The 25,562-nt window shown below is 39.2% G+C and overlaps 1 protein-coding gene across 1 annotated transcript in view; it reads right to left on the reverse strand.

Moving 5' to 3' along the window:
• Window positions 1-8,831: 8,831 nt before the first annotated feature.
• LOC134352358 (polyglutamylase complex subunit TTLL1-like) overlaps window positions 8,832-25,562 on the reverse strand; it is a 28,176-nt gene continuing 11,445 nt past the window's right edge. The window contains exons 3-9 of the mRNA XM_063059665.1: window positions 18,978-19,158; window positions 16,244-16,378; window positions 14,676-14,784; window positions 13,726-13,869; window positions 11,227-11,313; window positions 9,728-9,891; window positions 8,832-8,958 (exon numbers count right to left, since the gene is read on the reverse strand). Coding sequence (XP_062915735.1) covers window positions 8,832-8,958; window positions 9,728-9,891; window positions 11,227-11,313; window positions 13,726-13,869; window positions 14,676-14,784; window positions 16,244-16,378; window positions 18,978-19,158 — 947 coding nt within the window. The remainder of the gene's footprint in view (window positions 8,959-9,727; window positions 9,892-11,226; window positions 11,314-13,725; window positions 13,870-14,675; window positions 14,785-16,243; window positions 16,379-18,977; window positions 19,159-25,562) is intronic.

The following is a 25,562-nucleotide window of genomic DNA, read 5'->3' on the forward strand; positions in this document are numbered from 1 at the left end:
CACCTTCCTCTGAATTTCCACCACCCTCAACCATGAGAAGCATCTACCTATAATCCTCCATGCTAAATTTTCGATGATTTTTTCCCCACTTATATAAACTCAAGAGAATAAAACCTAGCAAATGTGATCGCAAAACATGTGACATATATGCCATTGATGAACCACACTGGTAGATCCTCCTGTCTGTGTTTTTGATAAGGAGATCATAACTGCACACATGACTTAACGTATTCTCTCTTCAAGGTCCAATTGTAAATGAAAATCAAAATTAAAGATGCAGATGAAATATATAAAATTCCGACTGCTGCATTCAGAGGTTTCCACCTGCTTAAAAAGGGCATCATTCAGAATGATCGATGCCCAAAGGTTGGTTAGAAGTCTGGAAGTTGATCAACAAATCTGCAAGTCTGTTGGGGAAGTCAAAGGCTCAATGTTTGCAAATCAGTGAGTCCACTGGAGGCCGAAGAATATGGTCTGTCCTGGGGTTAGGGGGCTGTGTATGTGTGTGGGTAGGAGGGAGGAACGTAGCTTGTTTTGCTACTGTTACTTTGTCCCTTGGTGTGTTCTGCTTTGTTGCATTCTGTGTTGTCCTGCTGAGCATTGTGAGCACGCTATGTTGGCTACAGAATGACACTTGGGAGGTGTTCCCAGCACACCTTTGGGTGTGCTGGTTGTTAAAGCAAACAATGCATTTCACTATGTGTTTTGATATATATTTGATAAATAAATCTGAATCTGGTGCTCAAAAAGCAGAATCTGCCCGGTAGCACTCACATCTACTGTGTTGGAGAGGTCATGGCTAGAATTAACACCTGCCTGAACAAAGACCTGGACCTGCTATAATTTGCCTACCACCACAGTCTAGAGTGGACACACTCACTGGCTGCCCACTCAACTTTAGACCACCTGGAGAACAGCAATACACCTGGAGACAGCGGCTATATTTCATTAGGAGTTTGAAGAGATTTGCCATGTCAACAAATACACTCAAAAACTTCTATAGATGTACCGTGGTGAGCATTCTAACAGGCTGCATAGTGATCTGGTATGGGGGGGGGGGGCGCTACTGCACAGGACTGAAAGATGCAGAGGCTTGTAAATCTAGTCAGCTCCATCTTGGGCACTAGCCAACAAAGTCCCCAGGACATCTTCACGGAGCATTGTCTCAGACAGGCATCGTCCATTATTAAGGACCTCCAACACCCAGGACATGCCCTTTTCTCACTGTTACCACCAGATAGGAGGTACAGAAGCCTGAAGGCGCACACTCAGCAATTCAGGAACAGCTTCTTCCCCTCTGCCATCCGATTCCTAAATGGACATTGAACCCTTGGACACTACCTCACATTTTTAAAAAATATACAATATTTCTGATTTTTGCACATTTTTAATCTATTCAATATATGTATACTGTAATTGGTTTACTTGTTATTATTATTTTTTTCTCTTCAATATAATGTATTGCATTGAACTGCTGCTGCTGCTAAGCTAACAAATTTCACGTCACATGCCGGTGATCATAAACCTGAGTCTGATTCGGATACATCAGGCTGTTTATCTATTACTGTTCAGCATTCAACACCATCATCCCCTCGGTACTAATCAATAAGCTTCAAATTCTGATCCTCTCTACCTGCCTCTACAACTTGATCCTTGACTTTCTCAGCAGGATTCCACAGTCCGTGTGGATCAGTAATAACGTCTCCCCCTTGTTGATAATCAGCACCAGTGCACCTTAAAGATGCATGTATAGCCTACTGCTTTATCCTCTCTACAATGACGACTGTGTGGCACAGCTCAAAAGCCATCTGTAAATTTGCTGATGACACCATAGTTAGTGCATATAATTTCAGATGGCAACATAGAGGCTTACAGGAGTGAGATAGATCAGCTGGTTGAGTGGTGTCACAACAACAACCTTGCACTCAACATCATTAAGACCAAGAAATTGATTGTAGACTTCAGAAAGGGAAAGTCAGGAGAGCGCACACCAATCCTCATTGAGGGGTCAGTGGTGGAAAAGGTAAAGAGCTTCATCTTCCTGGGTGTCAGCATCTCAGAGGATCTACCTTGGGCCCAACACGTTGTTGCAAACACGAAGGATGCATTCCAGTGGCAGTGCTTCATTCGGAGTTTGAATAGATTTAGCACATCACAGAGCCTCTTGCAAATGTTTACAGTGGCGAGCACTCTTGACTGGCTGCGTCACCTTCGGGTGTGGAGCTGCCAACGTGCAGGATCACGAGAGCCTGCAGACGGTTGTATTCTCAGCCACCACCAACACAGGCACAAGCCTCCTCCTCAGCATCGAGGATATCTTCAAAATGTGCTACCTTAAGAAAGTGATATCCATCATTAAGCATCCTCACCATCATATATAAGCCCTCTTCTCATTACTACCATCAGGGAGAAAGTACAGGAGCCTGACAACCCACACTTAATATTTCAGGAACAGCTTCTCGCCCTCCGCCGTCAGATTTCCGAACGACCCATGAACACTATCTGGCTACTCCTGTTCAGCACTATTTAATTGTTTGTTTATGGTAACTTATAGTCATTTTTACGTCTTGCACTGCACTGCTGCCAAGAAACAACAAACTTAACAGCATATGTCCATGATAATAGACCTGATTCTGATTCTGATGTCAAGGATGTTCTGTGAAAAGAGAATAAGTGTTAATACTTCACGCCAACTGTGTTGGCTAAGTTTAGGATATAAACATGTTTGAAGATACAGAAACTTAATTTGATTGCTACTCTCACCTCAACTCATTCTGCCACACTCTGTCAGAGACACTATCTTTGTTTTAACCACTTTCCTTGATATGAAAACTAATTTCTTTTCTCACTTCCACAGTTCTGACAAAGGACCTTGGACCGGGAGTATTTAACTCCCTTGCTCTCTTGCTGCTTCTTAGTTCAAACCAGTCTCTTTCGAATTACCTACCATGATTTTCAAAGCTAAGATTCTTTCTAACTAGAGCGCTGATGCGATCCTCTATTGACAGAACTACTTCACCTCCTTTTTGACTTTGTCTGTACCTCCCAGATGCTGAACAGCCTGAAGATTTAATTTTCAGCTTTGGTCACCCTACAACTACATTTCTGAAATGGCAGTCCGATCATATTCACTCACCTTGTTGCAGATACAGCATCTATCTACATGGCCTTTTAACGCTTTAAAAATTTTGATGCTATTTGACCTTTTTTCCACAGTCTATTTATTTTGCCTGCTACATTTCTAATCTAAACTTCATGCTTTGCTTCCTTCTTGCCTGACTCTTCCGTCAGGTTCTGACCTTCCTGTCAAGCTAGTATAAACCCTTTCCAAAAACACTAGCAAAACCCATTGTTTAAATATTGGCCTTGCTCCAGTTGTGGTGGAAATCTGTAGCTGAATTGTAAGACTTTCTATTGACGCAGAGCCTACAGAACAGGGGTTCCCAACCTGGATTTCACAGACCCCTCGGTTAATGGTAGGGGTCCGGGGCATAAAAAAGATTGGGAATCCTGCTACAGAGTAATAAAAACATCTTGTTCTTTCTCATTAACATGACAAACAAAATTCAATACTAAACTACGCAAATACTAAATTACTATGCCAAAACTGTAAGTATGTTTTGAAGAGAAGAAGGAGTCAAAATTTCAGACCTTTATCTTGGAAGATAAACAACTATTGGCTCATATTTCTAGATGATCATGAAACCAGATTTGCTAGATCTCAGATAATTTATAATGGTTAGAGGAGATTACAAGAGGAGAAATGGTCTTGGAAGGAGTTCAAGATAAGGATATGAATTTTAAAAGTAAAATGTTTCTTCAGTGAAAGCTAGTATAAATCAGCAAAGGCATGAGTGATAGGAGGAATGGACTTAGTCCAAGTTAAAATACGTACAGCAGTGTTTTGCATGAACTTAATCTCATAGAGAATATAGTGCAGGAGGCCAGAATTTGACTGTGATGTTTAAGCGTTGACTTAACAAAGACATAGTTGAGTGTTTTAGCAACAAATGAACTAAAGCAGGGTAGAGTAAAGTGGCTATCAAAGAGAAAGTTGAGAAAAGTAGTTAGAAGCTCACTTAAGGTAAAATACAACACCAAGAAAATTTGTTCCTTTTGCAGAGGCTTCATCTGTTTAATTCTTAATGTTGTGTTTGGGATGCTCCAATGTAATCAACTGAAAATAACTTTTTAAAAAGTTCTCCCTTTCACAAGGTACATCTAACAAAAATTCAATTATTAACAAAGGAAAACAGAGAGTATCAAGTAAAGTCAGAGAGATAATCATAGTTAATATTTCAAGTAAATGACCTTTCAATGAAACTAGGAAAAGTCAGAGATAAAACAATGTTTAAAATGCAGAGAAAATTAAGTATGTGAAGAGCAAGAGGACAAAATGTGAGAGAATAGGGCCAATCAATCGTGTATGGAACCAGACAAGGTAGTGGAGGTACTTAATGAATACTTTGCTTCAGTATTCACTACGAGAAAGGATCTTGGTGATTGTAGGGATGACTTACAGCGGACTGAAAAACTTGAGAATACCTGTATAGATATTAAGAAAGAGGATGTGCCGGAGCTTTTGGAAAGCATCAAGTTGGATAAGTTGCCGGGACCGGATGAGATGTACCCCAGGCTACTGTGGGAGGCGAGGGAGGAGATTGCTGAGCCTCTGGTAATGATCTTTGCATCATCAATGAGGACAGTAGAGGTTCCGGAAGATTTGAGGATTGAAGATGTTGTTCCCTTATTCAAGAAAGGGTGTAAAGGTAGTCCAGGAAATGATAGACCAGTGAGTCTTACTTCAGTGGTTGGTAAGTTGATGGAGAAGACCCTGAGAGGCAGGATTTATGAACATTTGGAGAGGCATAATATGATTAGGAATAGTCAGCATGGCTTTGTCAAAGGCAGGTCATGCCTTACAAGTCTGATTGAATTTTTTGAGGATGTAACTAAACACATTGATGCAGGTAGAGCAGTAGATGTAGTGTATAAGGATTTCAGAAAGGCACTTGATAAGGTACCCTATGCAAGGCTTATTAAGAAATTAAGGAGGCATGGGATCCAAGGGCACATTGTTTTGTGGATCCAGAACTGGCTTGCCCACAGAAGGCAAAGAGTGGTTGTAGACAGGTTATATTCTGCATGGAGGTCGGTGACCAATGAGAGCCTCAGGGATCTATTCTGGGACCCCTTCTCTTCATGACTTTTATAAATGACCTGGATAAGGAAGTGGAGGGATGGGTTAGTAAGTTTGCTGATGACACAAAGGTTGGAGGTGTTGTGGATAGTGTGGAGGGCTGTCAGAGGTTATAGCAGGACAGCAATAGGATGCAAACTGGGCTGAGAAGTGGCAGATGGAGTTCAACCCAGGTAAGTGTGAGGTGGTTCATTTTGGTAGGTCAAATATGATGGCAGAATATAATATTAACGGTGAGACAATTGGCAGTGTGGAGGATCAGAGGGATGTTGGGGTCCAAGTCCACAGGACACTCAAAGTTGCTGTGCAGGTTGACTCTGTGGTTAAGAAGGCATATGGTGCATTGCCCTTCATCAACCGTGGGACTGAGTTTAAAGAGCCGAGAAGTAATGTTACAGCTACTTAGGACCCTGGTCAGACCCCACTTAGAGTACTGTGCTCATTTCTGGTCACCTCACTACAGGAATGATGTGGAAACTATAGAAAGGGTGCAGAGGAGATTTACAAGGATGCTGCCTGGATTGAGGAGCATGCCTTATGAGAATAGGTTGAGTGAACTTGGGCTTTTTTCCTTGGTGCTGCAGAAGATGAGAGGTGACCTGATAGAGGTGTATAAGATGATGAGAGTCATTGATCATGTGGATAGAGGCTTTTTCCAGGACTGAAATGGCGAACACGAGGGCACAGTTTTGAGGTACTTGGAAGTAGGTATAGAGGAGATGTCAGGGTTAAGTTTTTATGCAGAGAGTGTGAGTGTGTGGAATGGGCTGCTGGCGACGATGGTGGAGGCGGATACGATAGGATCTTTTAGGAGACTCTTGGATAGGTACATGGAGCTTAGAAAAATAGAGGGCTATGGGTAACCCTAGGTAATTTCTAAAGTAAGTATGTGTTCGGCACAGCTTCGTGGGCCAAAGGGCCTAGGTTTTCTATGTTTCTATGTCTTAAAGTAGAGAACTGAAGGGAAGGAACAGGGAAAAGATTTTTGATCGCATATAAGGCAGCAGAGATTGAAAGATGAAAGGAGATGATAAAACAAGTGTAAGAATGTGAAAATGAATCATTTTCCCTATCCAACCTTTCTCAACAGGCTGTATATTTTGTACAGTACGGTACTGTGCAAAAGCCTTTAGCACCCTAGATTTTATATGGTGTCAGATGATACAGCCATCCTAGAGCCCTGATCTCAAAACCATCAAGGCTGTCAGGGATTACCTGAGGAGACAGAAGCAAGCAAGACAGCCAAGTCTGCAGAAGAACTGTGGAAAATTCTCCAAAAAGCTTGGAACAATCTACTAGACGATTTTTTAACTAAAATTCCAAGACAGTTTACCTAAGAGAATTGATGTAGTTTTAAAGGCAAAGGGCAGTCACACCAAGTATGGATTTGATTTAGTTTTTTTTTACGTTTTACTGCTCTTTATAGTAAATTTTTGATAATTTAGGAACTTTCCATTTAATTATTTTTGAAAGTATCTTCATTTTGCAGAACTTTTTACATGCACCTAAGACTTTTGCACAGCTCTGTAATCTGTATTATTGTCTTTTTCTCTTCATTTTCAGAATCAGATTTATTATTATAGACACATGACATGAATTAATTGTTTTGTGGCAGAAGTTCAGTGCAAGGACTGAAAAATCTATAAAGGACAAGAATAAATACATAGTATAAAAGAAAAAGACAGTGTTCATGGATCATTAAAAAATCTTGATGGTGGGAAAGAAGCTATTCCTAAATTATTGAATCTGAGTCTTCAGGCGAGTGTACCTCCCCTCTGATGGTAGTAACAAGAAAAGGGCCAATCGTGAAAGGTGAGAGTCCTTAATGATGAATGACATCTTTCTGAGGCACCGCGTCTTTAAGATGTCCCCAGTGGTAGTAAAGGTTGTTGATGAATAGAAAAGATATGAGCAGACTATGTAATGAGATGGTTATATTTATTAAAATAAGTAAATTGAGTTCTTTGTTCTGCTTTAAAATTGACAGTTTACCTTAGGAATTGATTAGATTGTAGTTTTTTTAACATAAAGAAAGAACCTCAAGGATGAAGTCGAGCCATGTTTCCTCCCTAGCTATTTAAAAATAGTTTACTTTATTTTAATTTGTAACTATTATTCCCAACAATTCCATCGTATTGACATTCAAAATAAAATGTTAGCCTCATGGAACAACTTCAAAAGATGTTTGTGATCAGCAACAGTGACATATATAAATCCAATGATTCAACAATGAGGTTGATTAAAACCAAGACTTCTGTGGTAAGCCAAGCAATGATTTTGCATAAAAATATTTTTGCTACTCATAATTCAACACAGATTTATTACCATAATTGGATTTTATGCCATTCTCACTAATCACAATAGAAAACTTATTACTAACAATGTTGAAGGTTAGGTAATTGGAAATCATTTCTTCGTATAAATCTGGAATTAAGTGGGAAATATATGAACTAATTCATTCTGGAAAACAATGTCGCAGAACTATACTATATGTACGTACAGATATTCTATTCTTAAGGCGGGGTGGAGATTCCTCCCTCACAAAGGAGGTGTAAGATGCACTTTCCCTCCGCTAGCTTGTAGGTTACCCTTGGGCTAGGTGTAGCTTATCCCCTTAGTCCGGGTCATGTGATCCATGAGAGCACGTGGTGCATATCGCAAGCCCTGGTTATGTGACCACTGACACCAGGCAGATAATGGCTGGGGTCACCCATTTTGTAAAGACACTGCCCAGAAGAAGGAAAATGTCAAACTACTTCTGTCGAAAAATTTGCCAAGAACAATCATGGTCATGGGTCCATGAATGCACATGTCATAGGACATGACACATAATACTGATGATGTAACTATCAGTTCTACTTGACCATATGACTCTGTTAGTTTCCACACAGGCTCTACTTTATTACAACAGCTCAGCTTTATAATAGTAATGTCTTTTCCACTGTGCCATGCGATATGAATCCTTCACTATGTGAAAAGGATATAAGGGAAAAGGGTTGCTACTTTTTGAGAAGATATCATTTGCAAATACAAAGTGATTGATTTTAAACTGCTCCTCTTCCCCCATCTCATTAATGTGGCAGGAATAGTAAAGGGAACTTCACACTGCAATACCAACACCCTCCAAACACAAAATTTCCCCTCCTTAAACAATATATTTTATCATAAAGTAGGAAGTAGTTACATGGGCTTATCACTCATTTATTATCACCAGGATACAATTATATCTGCACAAATTAAATATATGAAGCCTAATGCTTTAGCAGTAGTTATTTCATACTAACTGTCCCCAGTTCAGTTTCTACTCCTTGAGAGTTATAATGTTACTCTTGCCAATTCTGGGAATGTAGCAAGTGATTCAAATGTGGTTCAGGAGAAAAATATTGCTTGGGTCTGGACCTGACTTGAAGCTCTCAGCAGAGGAATGTATACAAAATATAATTCAAATAAAATTGTGTCTCTATAATACTTGTCCTGTCTTCTTCCAACCAGTAATGAAAAGCAAATTGCCAACAACAAATTCTTTCTTCATCATTAACTGGGTTGCTAGAACAATTGGCTTATGAAGGATGTGGACAGTAATATTTTAGTTCAGTTGCTGCTATCAATTAATTTCTTCTTTATTTGGACATTATTTCCAAGTTGTGGTGGTAGGTCGTCCAAACTCTTTTGCCCTTCCACCTTTTGAACCAGACTGACCCGGGCGATTTTTCGTTTCACGATCAGCTCCGTCATTCAATGTTAAATCTTCATCACAGCTGACGATGAAACATAAAAACAAGGAATCTTTAGATTTTTAAACAGGTGTTTATTTAGGTTAGGATTCAGCAGTGGTTTTATCCATTTCTAATCTGTTTTGATGGGATGTGATTATTTGCAATAGATTCCATCATTAACTACAATTCTGAATTATCACAGAAGGTAAACTTGATAAGATGACATTTTTGAAATGATAATAAGACATGAATCTCTCTCTTTGGATTATCAAAAGCTACTGAATTGAAATTTTAATGAAATATTGGGGAGTATTGTTTTCATGCAACTCTAGGTACCTGGGACATGGTTATGTTTCTGTTTATGAGAGTCTAAAAATGTTTTTTAAAACACTTCCTCCAATCTTTGTTCATTTTTACTATATTGATGGCTATCAGTTTTTCTTTGGTAATGTTGGGCAATGTTCTTGTGAAGTGCCGGGGACTCTTTACTACATTCAATGCACTGAGTTTAAATGTCTCTCCTGGCTTTCACCTCCTGAAGGCGGCTGATATCAGGTGGAGTTGATGAGCATGTGAGAGAGAATAGCTTATGGAAAAGAAAGTTGGGAAATAGGATTGATGGGATTGCTCTGCAAACCACATGAATTCAATGGTTCAAAAGAATATTTTTAAAAATTAAATGTTGCTTCACCTATTTGCAGCATAAAAAAGACAACATTCTATCAAGCTAGGTGATACTCTTGACATGGACAGAAGACAGAAATTAAAAAAGAAAAAGCAATGGACTTAGATTTATTTTCTTCTAACTTACAGGATAACATAATTTCCAAGGGTTTCTTTAGTAGGAGCTTTGCTGAACTTCCAAGCTGAGATATCACCGTTGGGAACTACAACATTCAACGTGTCATTGATGAGATTATATTTCATGATTCGATCACTAGCAGTGCTGGCTGCCAATGAAGGAGAAGCATTTACCTGTTAGAAGGGCAAATGATTTTATAAAAATGGAAATAATTGAAATAAATAGGACTTATCCTGTAGGAAAATACTAATAATTACATCATTTAAGCATCTCAGTTATTTACAGTGGAAACATTGCCTTCATGCTCATAAAATGACGCATCTTCCCTGCTTTTGAAGTTAGTCATTTATGTATGAACTCAGCCACATGAACAATGAGATGTACCTGCATGTTGTACTCTGTCCTTTAGATGTAATGATGCCCTTTTCTCTAATACGACCATAAGACACAGGAGCAGAATTAGGCAATTTGGCCCATTGGGTCTGCTCTGCCATTCAATCACAGCTGATCCATTTCCCCCCTCCTCAGCCCCACTTCCTGGCCTTCTCCCTGTAACCTTTGATGCAGTGTCCAGTCACGAACCTATTAAGCTCTGCCTTAAATACACCCAATGATCTGGCCGCCACAGCTGCCTGTGGTAACAAATTCACCACCCTCTGGCTAAAGCAATTTCTCCACAATTCTGTATTAAATGGACACTCCTCTATCCTGAGGCTGTGCCATCTTGTCCTAGACTCCCCACCACAGGAAACATTCTTTCCACACCTACTCTGTCTAGGTCTTTCAACCTTCAAAAGGCTTCACTGAGATCCTCCCTCATCCTGACCAAAGGGCCTTTTATATTCATCTGAATAGACAGACAGTGACTCATTTCAATGAGTCACTGATAAAAGGCAGTTCTGAAATCCTCCATTTATATATTTAATACATATACTTCTTGAATTTCTATAGTTCAAGATTTACATGAGGCATAGCTTGTGTAGAAGTACAGCAGGGAGATTGAAAATTTCCTAGGATCTGAATTTGTTGACTTTTTGTTTGTAGTTATCTCCATCTATCTCAAATAGGGCTTATACTGTAAGCAGAAAGGAAGAGACACCCAGGCCATTCTATTTCTAAGATCAGAATGAAATTGGGAAAGGATAACAGATGTGGCATCTACATGTATTATTCTCAACTCCATTAAAACTGCAAACTGCTTGCTTAAAAAACAAAGCCAATCAAATGATTAGTGACACAAGCTATCCATTACAGTAAGTTGTTTTCCATCAGTGCTTTACTCCAAAGAAAGCTTTAAAAAGTGCTGCCCAATAAAAGATGTCCCAATAAGATTGAGAAAGGAGTCTAACTACATGTGATTCATTGTAATTCTAATAATGGAACAGAGTCGTTTTGTTTTATTCCATAGTGTATCGTACCATATTAGCATATTTTTTTCTAGAATTGTCTTAGCAATTGATAACAGCTGTTACATAAATCTCAATCTTCATTTATTCAGCACCAATTACCTCAATGAGCCACGGTTTTAATTTGCTATCGATGATAATGTCATACCCATAACATTCAAAGCAGTGTTTGTCATTTGTTATTACAGGCTGTAAAAGACAGAAGAGATTTGGCTTAGAATGTTGAAATGAAGAAACAATTGTTGAATGAATTCACACAGTAGATAGCTATAGTCTTTATAAATGCTTATTAAATGGATATTAAATCACTATTGTACCAGAAACCTCACAATACTGTGATGAGTCCTTGGTGAGATTGGTTCAGACCCAAAAGCTGGAGTATCCAAAGAGACATGGAATAAAAGTGAATCGAGAACTGAGCACAAAACCAAATACTAGATAACGCTGGTTCAGGTGCTCTTCAAAAGCGCCCAAAATATGATTGCCAATTAGCGGGACAGTCCTGAACCCTTAAAGGGGCTGTGCCAGCTATCTATACTCCAGAGTTAGAATGTCTAAACCCCGGAAGTTGGTGAGGTCGTGTATGTCTCGTAACAAATACTTTCGATTAGAAACAAGCAATCTTCTGCAGAAACAGTGAAAGTAATGAAAAAGCTTTTGAATTCACATATTTTAATTTCTTTGTTAAATATTACTGGTGTTAAAAATTAAATAAACTACTTTTCAAGATGGCATACAATTATCACTGCAATTTTTTTGCTACAGGCATTTTTCTGTAAATGGTTACATTCAATTCCTCACTCAGTAAGGTTTTGTTATATAAAGGAAGGCCTCTAAATTTTGGACAAGACAGCAAAATATTGCCCTGCCCACAATTCTCTAAAAACTATGAAAACTAGGACATGATAAGCTAGAAATTTATTAACACATTAATATTCAAACTACGACAACCAAGATCTTATCCATTCTGGCTTCAGAGGGAGCCACACTACACAAGCTGCTGAATCTACACTGTACTGTCTTAAAAACAAGTAAAACACACTTCATGTAAAAAGACAAAAAGGGGAATCTGTTTTTCCATGTTATATATGTATACTTTCAACAAATCTTCTGAACCAATGTGCTTAAAAACCTTTACAATAAAGACCAACATATTAATTTCTTTCTTAATTGCTTATTGTACTTGGTTTTGCTCTTTCCCAGTTCCAACAAAAGAGTAACATTACAAACAAGAGAAAATCTGCAGGTGCTGGAAATCCGAACAACGCAAACAAAATGCTGGAGGAACTCAGCGTTCCTCCAGCATCTTATGTGTGTTGAAAGAGAAATATTAACTTACTCTTTATGAAGGTGCTGACTATCCTGCTAAGTTTTTACAGCATTTTCTGCTTCTAATACAGATCTGTTCCGGTACCTGCAGTTTTTTGATTTGCAGTTATGGTGAAGTAGAAACCCTGATGACTGCTCAGCAGTCCACTGGAAGAGGATCGGTGGTACTGTGGGTTAGAGCGGGACATGACCTTCGGGGAGGTGGAAGCAGACAGATGTAATTTTCTTCCTTTGTTGTTACTTGTGGCACATCAGGCGGCTTTTTTTTTTGCTGTTTCCTTAGCGTTTGTCTGTTTTTTATGACAAGTTGATAGCTCGTTGCTCAACCCAGCATGCATGGAAAGCACGCAAGCAGCCAGCCAGATTTGAACCCAGGACCGTTGGCCTTGAAGTCCTGTGCTGATGTCACACCACCACCGGCCAGCTTAATTCTCTTCCTTTTTGTGTTTACAATTCTCTTCCTTACGACTCACAAACACAATTGAAAGGATATTTTCTCTTCCACGGTTCTCCTGAGGTCTGAGAACTCTATCTCGTCGTGTTTAAACCAGTAGAGAAGAGTCTGAAGCACAAAGCCTTATTATACCATTTAAATGACCAAACCATCCAAGAGAGTAGGTTAGTTATCTACCCAGCCCTGTTAAAACAAAGATTTTTATGGGCTGGATTCATATAGTTTTTTTACATTTACATATCCAATCTGATTAAAATTGGCCCATCAACACCTACCAGTTTTAGACATCCCATTTGCTTGGCACCCCACTCACCCAACCTAAATATTAACTTTCTGTGCCATAAGTGCACCATTTACCAAATGCACTGCAGTTGATTACCTACTCTGATTGAACCTCACGAAGTGCTATCACAAACAACAAAGGCAGCTTCAGGTGGAAGAGGACACTACCACTTCGTGTTTCCTCCTCAGGCATATGCCATTCTAACTTGGCAATACGTCATTGCTTCTTCACCGTGAATTGGGTACTGAAACACCCTTTTCAACACCACTGAGAGCATACCTTCATCAGAAGGTCTGCAGTTGTTCAAGAAGAAAGCTCACAACCATGTTCTTGAGGTGAATTTGATGTGGGCAAAAAATGCTGGCCTTGCCAACAATAACCATACCCTGAAATTTGAATAAATAGAAATAAATTTGGAGGAGTTTTAAAGTTCCTTAAAGAGATTTGGTTATGTGCTAGATTTTTAAAAATGTTTTCGATTTCCAGCCATCTTATTCCACTCTTAAATGTAACTAAATATCACAATTATACTCACAGCTACAGCTTTGAGCGAATGTACAATCATCCAGTGAATTTCATCAAACAGTTTATCAGTGACTTTCTTTCCTCGTGTGCTTTCCAAGTAAAGTTTCAGATTTGCCACAGTCCATTTCCCACCATGAATGGAGTTGTAGTCATCCTTCAAAAGTATTTTAAGTTTTCCATTAGTACTCAGAATAATTCAAAATGGTTATGAATTTAATATGAATACTAAATTACTGATGATTCATCAGTAGTTTACCCTAAATTAATGAGTGTATTCAGAGCATTCAATGATGGTGATATGACAAAAAGCACATTCCCTGTAATCCAGGAAGATCTTTTGAAGATGGTTTTAAAATAGTGAATTTTTGATGCTTCATCTCATCAGTGTTATGCAGAGTGGACTGTTATCTGGAGGATCTTGCACATAGACTGGCTCAAATTTCACACAAATAGAGCAATATTTTCTTCAAAGGATTATGCACTTGGGATGACTAAATCAATATCAATATAGTTTTAAACAGTTTTCTTAACTAATCAGAAACTGGGAAAAGAAACCAAGCATTCAATTTCTTAAGTGAGGTGGCCCAATTTCTTGTGCACGTGCACAAATAAAGTTTCACAAATAAAGTAAAAGGAACAAATTTCTGAAAAGCACCATGTCTGATACAGGCATGCTAGGCAAGGCATGTTCACAACATTGGCCCATTGGAGTTAAATGACAAGTTTGAAGGCTGTGTTCGCTAGCTCAAGAGCTTACTTTGGGAATTTTTTTACTGTCCACTCACAGTGGCTTTACAGTCTTGTAGCAAAACTTTGAAGGAACAGTATAATGTGCAGGTTTGCTGAGCTCTCTAGAAAATCAGTTTTTTGATAGAACCGTGCTGAGAATTGCCTGCATCAAAGCCTCCATCAGCATGAACAATCCCAAATTACTACTTCTCTGTATTAACCAGGCCTTACCCCATGTTTTTGTATGGCAACATTTGTAAGATGCACAAATACGTTGTCTAGTTCATTGACATTTGGAGTGTATTTCACTGTGCAGAATCGGCAAAAGCCCAGCTTATACCTATAATAAATAAATAAATGTATATTTTAGGAAGGTTTCTTTCAATCCCAAAAAATCCAGAGGAGACAAATAAAGTCTTTTGTGCCCACATTAAAAGTTTGTTACTCAAAAGGTGAATTCATCATCCGATCTTACGTGGTTGTTGTTTAGATGCTATTAAAACAATATCTGATGAAAGTTGACAAGCAGTAAATTCAACAAGTGCATATCCCCGCCCCATTTCAAATGCAAGCGTCAGCTGGCATCACAATGATATCGTGCACAGACCCAAGGAGGCGCAGAAGAACTGTGGTCTTCACACTTTCTTACAAGAGTCTCATCAAGCGGACGAGAAGAAAAGCCAGTGCTCAAAACAATACTATTCAGAAGCTTGCAGATTTAAAATAGGAGGAGCATCTGACCAGGATTTGAACTTCTGCAAACATCCTTTGTTTCACTCTTATGCTAAATAGCAGCTTCAGAATTATCGCTAGTTGTCTTACGCCAATGGATGTACAGCCTCAGTGGAATACCATCATTAGACATCCAGAGAGCCATGGCTAGCCAAAGAAGAAGAAATAAGCAAGCATAATATGCCAGCTACCCTTCAAATAGTGACACAACTGCTGAGAAAGTCAGAAATCATACAGGATGGGGTCAGCAAATGCAATACAGTGACCGATCAGCTTCTTGCTGGGTCAGTGGTCATGAATAACTTGAAAGATTCTAAACTACTTCTGTACCCATGACAAGTCAAGAGCTATCATGGTAAAATAGGTTTACAATACCTAGGATCAGATGGAGCAGGCAACTACTTTTGGTCTGCTCCCCACTCAAGGATGGGCAATGCAGATTTCAGGATCTACCCAGGACCAACTCATGATTTTTGCATTATATTTGTCAACAGAGGGATATACAGCTTCTATGCTCAAAAGCTGTATATAAAGTAGATGCAAACATTCAGGTATCTCCTGCACCTAATAAAATGGCCACTGAGTATAGCATGTTTGTAGCCCATTCACTTCAAGATTCAATGTGTTGCCCATTCAGAGATGTTCTTCTGCACACCACTGTTGTAATGCATGGTTATTTGAGTTACTGTTGGCTTCCTGTCAGCTTGTACCAGTCTGACCATTCTCCTCTGATGAACAAGATATTTCCAATCATAGAACTACTGCGCACTGGATGTTTTTTGTTTCTCACTCCCAGGAGATCAGCAAGTTTCTGAGATACTCAAACCACCCCATCTGGCACCAACAATCATTCCACTGTCAAAGACACTTAGCTCACATTTCTTCCCCATTCTGATGTTCGGTCTGTACAACTGAACCTCTTGACCATATCTGCATGCTTTTATGCTTTGAGTTGCCGGTCACAAGATTGGCTGATTAGATATTTGCACTAATGAGCAGATGTAAGGTGTACCGAATAAAGTGGCTCCTGAAAATAGTGATTGAATATTAAAGTTTATTATACTTACAAATAACATTTTAATGGACGAAATGATGTCACCAACACGTAAAAACGAAGATCAAACTTTTTCCCAGCAATTAATAGTGGATTGTCTATGTAGAGGGAAATGACATAAATTTCCTTGGAAGAGTTAGTCACAAAGCTGCAAAAGGAATTAAAATCATTAACAAAACCTTATCAAACAAGAGAAAACCTGCAGATGCTGGAAATCCAAGCAACACACAGAAAATGCTGGTGGAACTCAGCAGGCCAGGCAGCATCTATGGAAAAGAGTACAGTCAATGTTTTGGGCCAAGACCCTTCAACAGGACTGGAGGAAAAAAAGATGAGGGGTCAGAGTTAGAAGGGGGGGGCGGGACAAGATAATAGGTGAAACTGGGAGGGGGGAGGGTTGAAGTACAGATCTGGGAAGTTGATTGGTGAAAGAGATACAGAGCAGAAGAAGTGGGAATCTAATAGTAGAGGACAGAAGTCCAAGGAAGAAAGAAAAGGGGAAGGAGCACCAGACAGAGGCAATGGGCAGGGATGGAGATAAGGTGAGAGAGGGAACTGGGAATGGGGAATGGTGAAGGGGGTAGGGGCATTACTGGAAGTTCAAGAAATCGATGTCCATGCCATCAGGTTGGAGGCGACCCAGACTGAATATAAGGAGTTGTTCCTCCAACCTGACTGTGGCCTCACTGCGATAGTAGAGGAGGCCATGGATGGACACGTTGGAATAAGCATGGGAAGTGGAATTAAAATGGGTAGCCACTGTTGATCCCGCTTTTTCTGGTGGACAGAGTGTAGGTGCTCAGCGAAGCAGTCTCCCAATCTATGTCTGGTCTCTCAGTCATCGATATAGTGTAGGAAAAGTGGGGAGTGACACCAGTGTAGGCTTGGAACATAGACTGTTCCACGTAGCTGACAAACAGGCAGGCATAGCTGGAACCCATGCGAGTACACATGACTACTCCTTTTGTTTGAAGGAAGTGGGAGGAGCCAAAGGAGAAATTATTGAGAATGAGGACAAGTTCTGCTAGATGGAGGAGAGTGGTGGTGGAGGGGATCTAGTTGGGTCTGGTGTCCAGAAAGAAATGGAGAACTTTGAGGCCTTCCTGGTGGGGGGATGGAGATGTATAGGGACTGGACATCCATAGTAAAAATAAGATGCTCGGGGCCAGGGAACTTGAAATCATTGACTGATCAAACATAATCATTGAACTTGATCAAGAGCATGTGAAGTATCACGGATATAGGTAGGAAAAGACTGAACCAGGAAGGGATAAAACTGAGTCTAGGTATGCAAATATGAGTTCAGTGGGGAAGGAACAAGCTGAAACAATGGGACTACCTGGACAGGCAGGTTTGTGGATCTTGGGTAGGAGGTAGAAATAGGAGATGCGGGGTGAGGGAACTATGAGGTTGGTGGCAGTGGATGGAAGATCCCCAGAGCTAATAAGGTCGGTGATGGTGTGGGACAGAATGGCCTGGTGATACCTTTAGGTAGTGGAACCCTTAGGTTGGTGGTAAGCCATTCATTTGTCCTTCCTTTGAACATTAAAATCTGAGGAGATATGCATCAATCAATGTGAAGTGGAGGGGGGGAGAGGAAGGTAAATTGACATTTTTGCATGGAGATCCAATGGACCTTTGGCATGTTCAGGTATCTTTTTCTCCGACTGTTATTCTTTAAGGTAGATACATTTCTTTCACGAATTCAAAATGCAATCTGCTGTAGTCACAGCCTGACTACTGCCACCAATTTACAAGTGTGCCAGTAAAACAAAGTCAGGAAGAGATTCACTCAATTGATATCAGGGTTGGATGCCTTTAGGTGTGAGGAGAAACAGGGACTTCTTTCATGAGAACAAGGCAAATTAGAAGAAACCAGCTGGACTGCTTTCAATAAGGTAAATTGGAATGAGCAGATTCCTCACGTCAGCTAGTCATTTTCGGTTCACCCTCTATGATCTTCTACTTTCTCTGACTTTATTTTTTGCTGGGATTAGAGTTGAAGATTATTTAATTTGACAAGTCAGAGGAAACAAATAGTAAACAACTAAAATGTATTTATGTTGGTAGTTACAGGAAAGTAACAACTCGAAATGCACAAATGTGATAGCTTAATTTTTCCAAAATGATCAGAAATTAGTGGACACAAGATTTTATGCAAATTTTTTAAATTCATTTGTGGATTGAGGGTGTTGCTGGCATTTATGCTCTATTTCAATGGCAGTTAAAAGTCATCCCAGATTAATATAGGTCTCATTAATCAGCCAGACCAAGTACTTAACAGATTTCCTTCCCTGAATGATTCATTGCTGACTTAGAAGGTGGTTTTATGAGAAATCACTTGTTTTAAAGTCATCATTAATATCGTTAACTTTTATATTTAACTACATAAATTTAAATTTTGCCGAGACCGAGGTGAGATTTGTACTTACACCAACAGTCAGGTAGTCTAGGCCTTTGAATACTGACTTAGCTAGTGACTTAACATTAAGGATATTAGGCCATTGGGGAGGGGAGAAGAAGAGGAGGAGGAAGAAGAGGAGGAGGAGAAAGAGGAGGAAGAGGAAGAAGAGAAAGAGAAGGAAGATAAGAAGAAGAGGAAGAGGAGGAGGAGAAAGAGGAGGAAGAGGAGGAAGAGGAGGAGGATGGTAATGACGATGATGATCCTTTGAATTGTGTTGATTTGTGCCTTCGGTTAATAGTAAAATGTAAATAGTAAAGATGGAGTTTGGTGTCTTTGTACTCACTTGGAAGTTTTATTGTCACGAGACCATTTCTTGATTTGTGAGAGCTTGTTGATAAGGAATATTCCTCTCCCTTGAGCCTTCCCACATGGCTTCATGATCCAGGTGCTGCACGGATTCCTCCTGAATTCTTCCATGAACATATTATAGTCTGCCGGCAGCATAAATGTAACTGGAATAAAATCTTTAAAAACAAACAGAGCTTGAAATAATCAAATTGTACGTCAATAAATATTGGATATGTTTCAATTACCATGTAGCTTTGTAGAGTAATGTCTAACTTATGGCTATCCTTATGATAAAGTACAAAAGTCTACCATCACTGGCATGAAGCTACATTAGTTCCATCAGTAAACTGTCATACATGAAAGCAATAATCTATATTCCAGTCTGTTGTCTAGCTTCCTGATGGTATCACCCAAGATGGCAGCAAAATAGCTACAATTGATCTTACTTTATTTTTTGCTAGAAGTGTTAATAAGTCACTTTGTTCTTTTTCACAACCCAGTGTTCTGCCGCTAGTGAGCATACCGGGGTGCACCTTGTGCGGGTGCACATACTTGCCACCTTTCCAGTTAACAGTGCAGAATGTGGCGCAAGGTTGTAGAAAGATCTTTGTTTCTGTTGAAGAGTTAATTGAACAACTGGACTTAATCTTAAACACCACTGGAACAGTATTGACATATTTAAATTTAATATCTATTTCCTGACATTAAATAAAATCATAAAAGGTGAAAGCCCTTAGAAAACAAATTAAACAAACAACTGTTTTAAATATTTTAATTTCCTTGAGTGGCTAGAGATTTCTTTTGTACTAGGAAACATAATTTTGATTGTAACTAACTGCAGTTACTCAGCAGTGATTTGTTCAATACAGTTTATTAGTGATTGTATGGGACCATAGTACTTGATAACACTATTATATAAATCTGAGTGTAATTAAGGTAAGATATTTTGTCGCTTACCATGATTTGAGCTAGAGGGAGCATGTATATATTAAACAGAAGAGGCCCTAGTACGGACCCTTGAGGAACTCTGCAAGTCATTTTAGATACAGATGAGTATCGATGAAATCTCTTTCCCTAGCTCTTTATTTTATGTCATTTTTTTATAGTTTCTGAGAAAATCCTTTCCGGCTATACCAGCTGCTGTTGGAAAAGAGCTAGGAATCTTTATGCGAATTACTAATTTTTTTAGTAAATTTTAGTTGCATGATTAGGTCACATTTAGCATATATGCACAGCTTTCAGTTTAAGAAACAGGGTATTAGGAAAGTATGGGACACACATTACAAATTCATTAAATTCGCTTTGTGAAAATTGAAGATTGTCACTCAAAACTATCACAGAAATACAAGCAGGAAAATCATGAATGGTGACATTCCTGGGTCACTTTCTTAAATGATGTACCCGAGACAAAATTAACTAAACCTAACTAATTTCTAAAATTAACTAAGATCTGTACTAATCTGCAGCTAATTAACCTACAGAGATCTCAACTGGTAGTATTTGTGACTTTGATGAATTGTAATAAATTGGGTTATAAACTAAACTCAGAATTCTTATGAAAGCCATTGACAGCCTGTTCTTAAAAAGAACATCTCTCCGGCTCAGAGGACGATGATCAGGGAAATTTCTGTGGTCCAGCATTTTCTGTGGTGTGATACCAGTCATGCCCCAAAGGTGCATTTCTAATGGGTTTCAGGCTAAAATATTAAATATCTATGTTATAAACTATCAATAAAGTCTTTTATGAAATTGAATAAATGCAATAGAAATATTAGTTTAACAAAGTGTGCAGATCTTCCTAAATCTTCAATTAATATGGACCACAAGTTGGAAATTATCTATTTACTGTGACTAACAAATAAGAAAATAATAAGTAAATTTAACTCTATGTATGTGTAATCCTGACTTATGGAAGTGAATGCTGGACCATTTCTCCAGCAATGGAAAAGAGACTAGAAGCCGCTGAATTATGGTTCTACAGGAGAATGTTAAAAATATCGTGGACCACACACACATCACATGAAGAAGTTCTCAGAAGAGCCCAAGCAGTTCGATCACTCATACCAACAACAAGAGAAAGACAACTCAGATTCCTAGGACACATCATGCGGAAAGATGAACTAGAAAAACTCATACTCTCTGGAAAGATTGAGGGGAGCAAACCTTGAGGAAGACCTCGGCTTATGTACATCAAAAGCATAGCCAGGTGGCTACACATCGAGGAAATGGAAGTCATCTGAAAAACGAAGGATAGATCTAAATGGAAAACCATGGTCACCAAAGTCCGCATCGGATATGGTACGTAGACAGACGGTATGTGTAATCATTCAGATAAATCTGAACTATTAGGTGCATGATAATGTTGAGGGAAAGTATCGTAGGTTAACTGTAAACTTGGAAAAATAGCCCCAAAGTTTAACAGCAATTATAAAATTCGATGAAAATTATTCATCTGTTGAGTTTTATTAGTTAAAATTTGTATTGATTCAAAGGACATTATATTAAGTATGATGCTCCTTTCTCCTAAAATATTTAGTCACCAGGGCAGGAGTGAAGAAGGTCCATTTGCAAAACAATTTTCCCTTTGAGAAGGTATTGTGACAATCACAGGAAGGGATAATGTTGAGGTGGTGAATACTTATCTCATTCTCTGATCTCACCCTACCAAACTTGCTCACGTGGTTTCTTTACATCATTGTCTCTTTAAATTTATCTTCATTGCATTCAATCTCTATAACAATCTATTTCTTTAATCTTTATTCTCCCTTAGAGTACAAAATTATCCTTTTCCTCTTTAATTGATGAAAATGTTGACACCTATCAATACTGAGTTTATTTATTTAGAGACACAGTACAGCAACAGGCCTTTATAGCCCAAAGAGCCTGTGCCATTTAGTTACACCCATGTGACCAATTAGCCTACTAACCCTTTGGAATGTGGGTGGAAAACAGAGAACCCAGAAGAACCCACGCAGTCAGAGGGAGAGCACACAAACTCCTCTCAGGCAGATGTAGAATTGCACACAAGACACTGCCGCTTTAAAACATTATGCTAACTGCTTGCCGCTCTGCCACCCATAACTACCCACTTGAATGCTCCTATTTAATTGTCCCTGACTGGCCGGTGGCGTAGTGGCATCTGCACTGGACTTCGAGGCAAGTGGTTCCGGGTTCGAATCCGGCCAGGTCCTTACACGCTTTCCATCCGTGCTGGGTTGAGCTTTGAGCTAGCAATTTGGCCTCATAAAAATAAAATAGACAAAATGCTAAAGAAACAGCGAAAGGTTGCTGTCTAATATGTCACAAACTGTCGAGCGGAACAACAATTTAATTGTCTCGAAGTACTGAGAGAGGAACATAAATACAATTGGAAAATATTTGGTGCATACTCTTCACGATATGACATGACTAAAGTTTCAGGTAATTGCAAACTATTCTTGCTGTAAAATATATTGAACTTGCTGTGTTTTATTACAAGAAGGATAAGTGAGATTGAAGTGGAATTCTACATCATTAATACTGCACAGAATACTCACTGGCATTAACATCCTAGGTTCATGGTTTGAAATAGCCTCAGATAAAAATGTAAGACTATATTGTACGTTAAAATCATTACATTTCCACCAGTGGGTCAAAATCGTAGATCTTCTTCTTTGAGAGTGTTATCAATAGATATCTGCAGGATGGATAGCAAATGTGACCCTTGTCAGTGCTAATCACATTCCATACATTAAGAAAACAGTAGCCTAAAGTTGTTTCCCCTAACTTTATTATCTGACAATATGTCTTAATGTGCTGGGCTGCTCAGCATACCTGACATTAATGCTGCTATTCACAGGGATCCTTTGAACTGTTACCATACAACGTTTGAAAATGGGAAAGGAAGCCCATGCCATAAAGTCTGTTACATTTTTATGGCCTGATTCTTAAAATGCCATCAACAGATGACTTCAGACTAAAAAAACAGGTAATTATTTTTAATGCTAAATATCGTCAGTCTGCTCTGATGTCATTTGTTCGACTTCTTTCATTATTATGGCGGATTGTTCCACATCACCGTTCTGGAGTATGGTAAATGGTAGATTAGTTTAGTATCTAATCAGCAGCAGTTTATCACAAATTTCTCATTGGTAAATTCAGTTAATTCTTAATGAAGCCACTAGATGGAGAACTTCACTCCGAGGAAAGAAACTCAAACTGGTCACATCACAATTAATCATTTACCTAAAGTCCAACAAGTATACTTGAAGATACCTAGTAGTCATATTTCTGAAATATGACTAACAAGCACGATTTTTGCCAACAAAGTACAAGTCCATGACATAAAGAGAAGCCAGTGACAATGGTAAGACCATACCTAGAGTATAGTTTTGATGACCTCATTTAAGGAAGGATATAGTGCATCGGAAGCAGTTCAGAGAAATCTTTATAGACTGATTCATGAAAAGGGTGAGCTACCTCATGAGACAGGTTGGACGAGCTGCATTATTTGCTGGAGTTTAGAAGAGTACAAGGTGACTTGATTGACACTATAAAAACCTGAGCAGTCTTGACTCAGTGAACATGGAGAATGTGTTTCTTTCTGTGGGATAATGTAAAATTAAAGGATCAGAGCATTACTGGCAATCCAAATTCTAAATTGCCCTTGAGAAGGTGGTGATCTGCCTTTTTGAACCACTGTAGTCCTTTTGGAGAACGTACACCTACAGTGCTAGGGGAGAGCGAATTCTTGGATTTAGAGAGTGACATTAAAGGACCAAAGATACTCTTCCAAATCAGGATAGTGTGCAAGTTCGAGGGGCTTCTATGCACCTGCTGCCCTCGTCCTCATTGGTAGTAGAGGTTTGGGTTTGGGGGAAATTGAGTAGCCTGGGTTAGTTTTGAAAGCAGAAGTAGATCGATTATTGACGAACAATTCGGCAAAAAAGTTACCACAGCTAGGCAGGGAAGTAGAATTTAGATTACAATCTGATCAGTCATGACTTTACTGAATAACAAAGCAGATCTGAGTTGCCAAGAAGCCCATTCCTCTTGCTAAATTCATATATTCATGTAAACGATACTGATTACACAAACACTATTTCACTAAGAGGAGAAAATCTGCAGATGCTGGAAATCCCATTCATCCCTCCCCACTGATCTCCCACCTGGTACTTATCCTTGTAAGTGGAACAAGTGCCACACCTGCCCCAACACCTCTTCCCTCAGGGCCCTAAACATTCCTTCCAGGTGAGGCAACACTTCACCTGTGAGTCTCTTGGGGTCATCTGCTGTATCCGGTGCTCCCAGTGTGGCCGCCTGTATATCAGTGAGACCCAGAGTAGACTGAAAGACTGCTTTGCCAAGCACCTATGTTCCATCCACCAGAAAAAGTGGGATCTCCCACTGGCCACCAATTTTAATTCCACTTCCCATTCCCATTCCAACATGTCAGTCGATGGCCTCCTCTACTGCTGCGATGAGGCCACACTCAGGTTGAAGGAGCAATATCTTATATTCCATCTGGGTAGCCTCCAACTTGATGGCATGAACATTGATTTCTGGAACTTCTGGTAATTGCCCCCCCCCCACTTCACTGTTCCTATTCCCGTTTCCCTCTCTCACTTCATCTCTCCTTACCTGCCCATCACCTCCCTCTGGTTCTTCTCCCCCCTTCCCTTTCTTCCATGGTCTCTACCTTCTATCAGATTCCCCCTTCTCCGGCCCTTTATCTCTTTTACCTATCAGCTTCCAACCCCTTTACTTCACCCCTCCCCATCTCCTGGTTTCACCTATCACCTACCACCTTGTACATCTTGCTGTAACTTCTCACCTTTTCTTCCAGTTCTGCTTTTGAAGGCTTAATGTCTTTAGGTACATCTTGTGGGGAAAGAACACCACATATTATGTAAAGATCTCCAAATAAATTGACATTGGGCCTGGTAAGCTTAGAATTTGATGTTAGTTGGTTTATGAGTTCTTATCCTGCAAATACATGTTTAAATAGAAAAATTAATTGTGTGTCAGTGACATGAACCAACTGAACTGCTTTCTCTGGCTTTCCTGAAGACCACACTGAGTAAAATGGAACTAATTCTGAGAGAAGTCAATACATAAGCAATGAACTATCAGATTGGGCACATATATTAATTTTCTAACACTTCATTTAATGATTCCTTAAAACAATCACGTGTTCTATTCAATATTAAACCTTCAATAGCAGGCCTGTTGTAATTGATTTTCATGTTATCTTGAAAGATGAGAGTAGCAAAAGAATTGCAGCGGTAGTGACTGAGGCTTGGAATTTCCCAAGACAGATGTGGAACCTACAAAACTTCAGCTCAATGGTTAATAATATCATTATATGTATTTTTTTTAGTCTAGGCTCGATTAAGAATGGCAGTTGGGAGTAAAGCTATTTAAGTGATTGGAATAAGGGAGGACCTGTTCTTGCTTTTATTAACAAATGTGATACAATTCTGTAATACCTTCTATTGTTTCAACTCTGTGGGCATGTTTATTTATGGACAAGGAACTGATATGGTTATGTCTTTTTTATTTTTGTGAATGATTTGGGATGAGTTGATGAACGATTAAAAAA

The sequence above is a fragment of the Mobula hypostoma genome, chromosome 9 (assembly GCF_963921235.1).
Source record: "Mobula hypostoma chromosome 9, sMobHyp1.1, whole genome shotgun sequence".
In the NCBI taxonomy this organism is placed as follows: Eukaryota; Metazoa; Chordata; class Chondrichthyes; order Myliobatiformes; family Myliobatidae; genus Mobula; species Mobula hypostoma.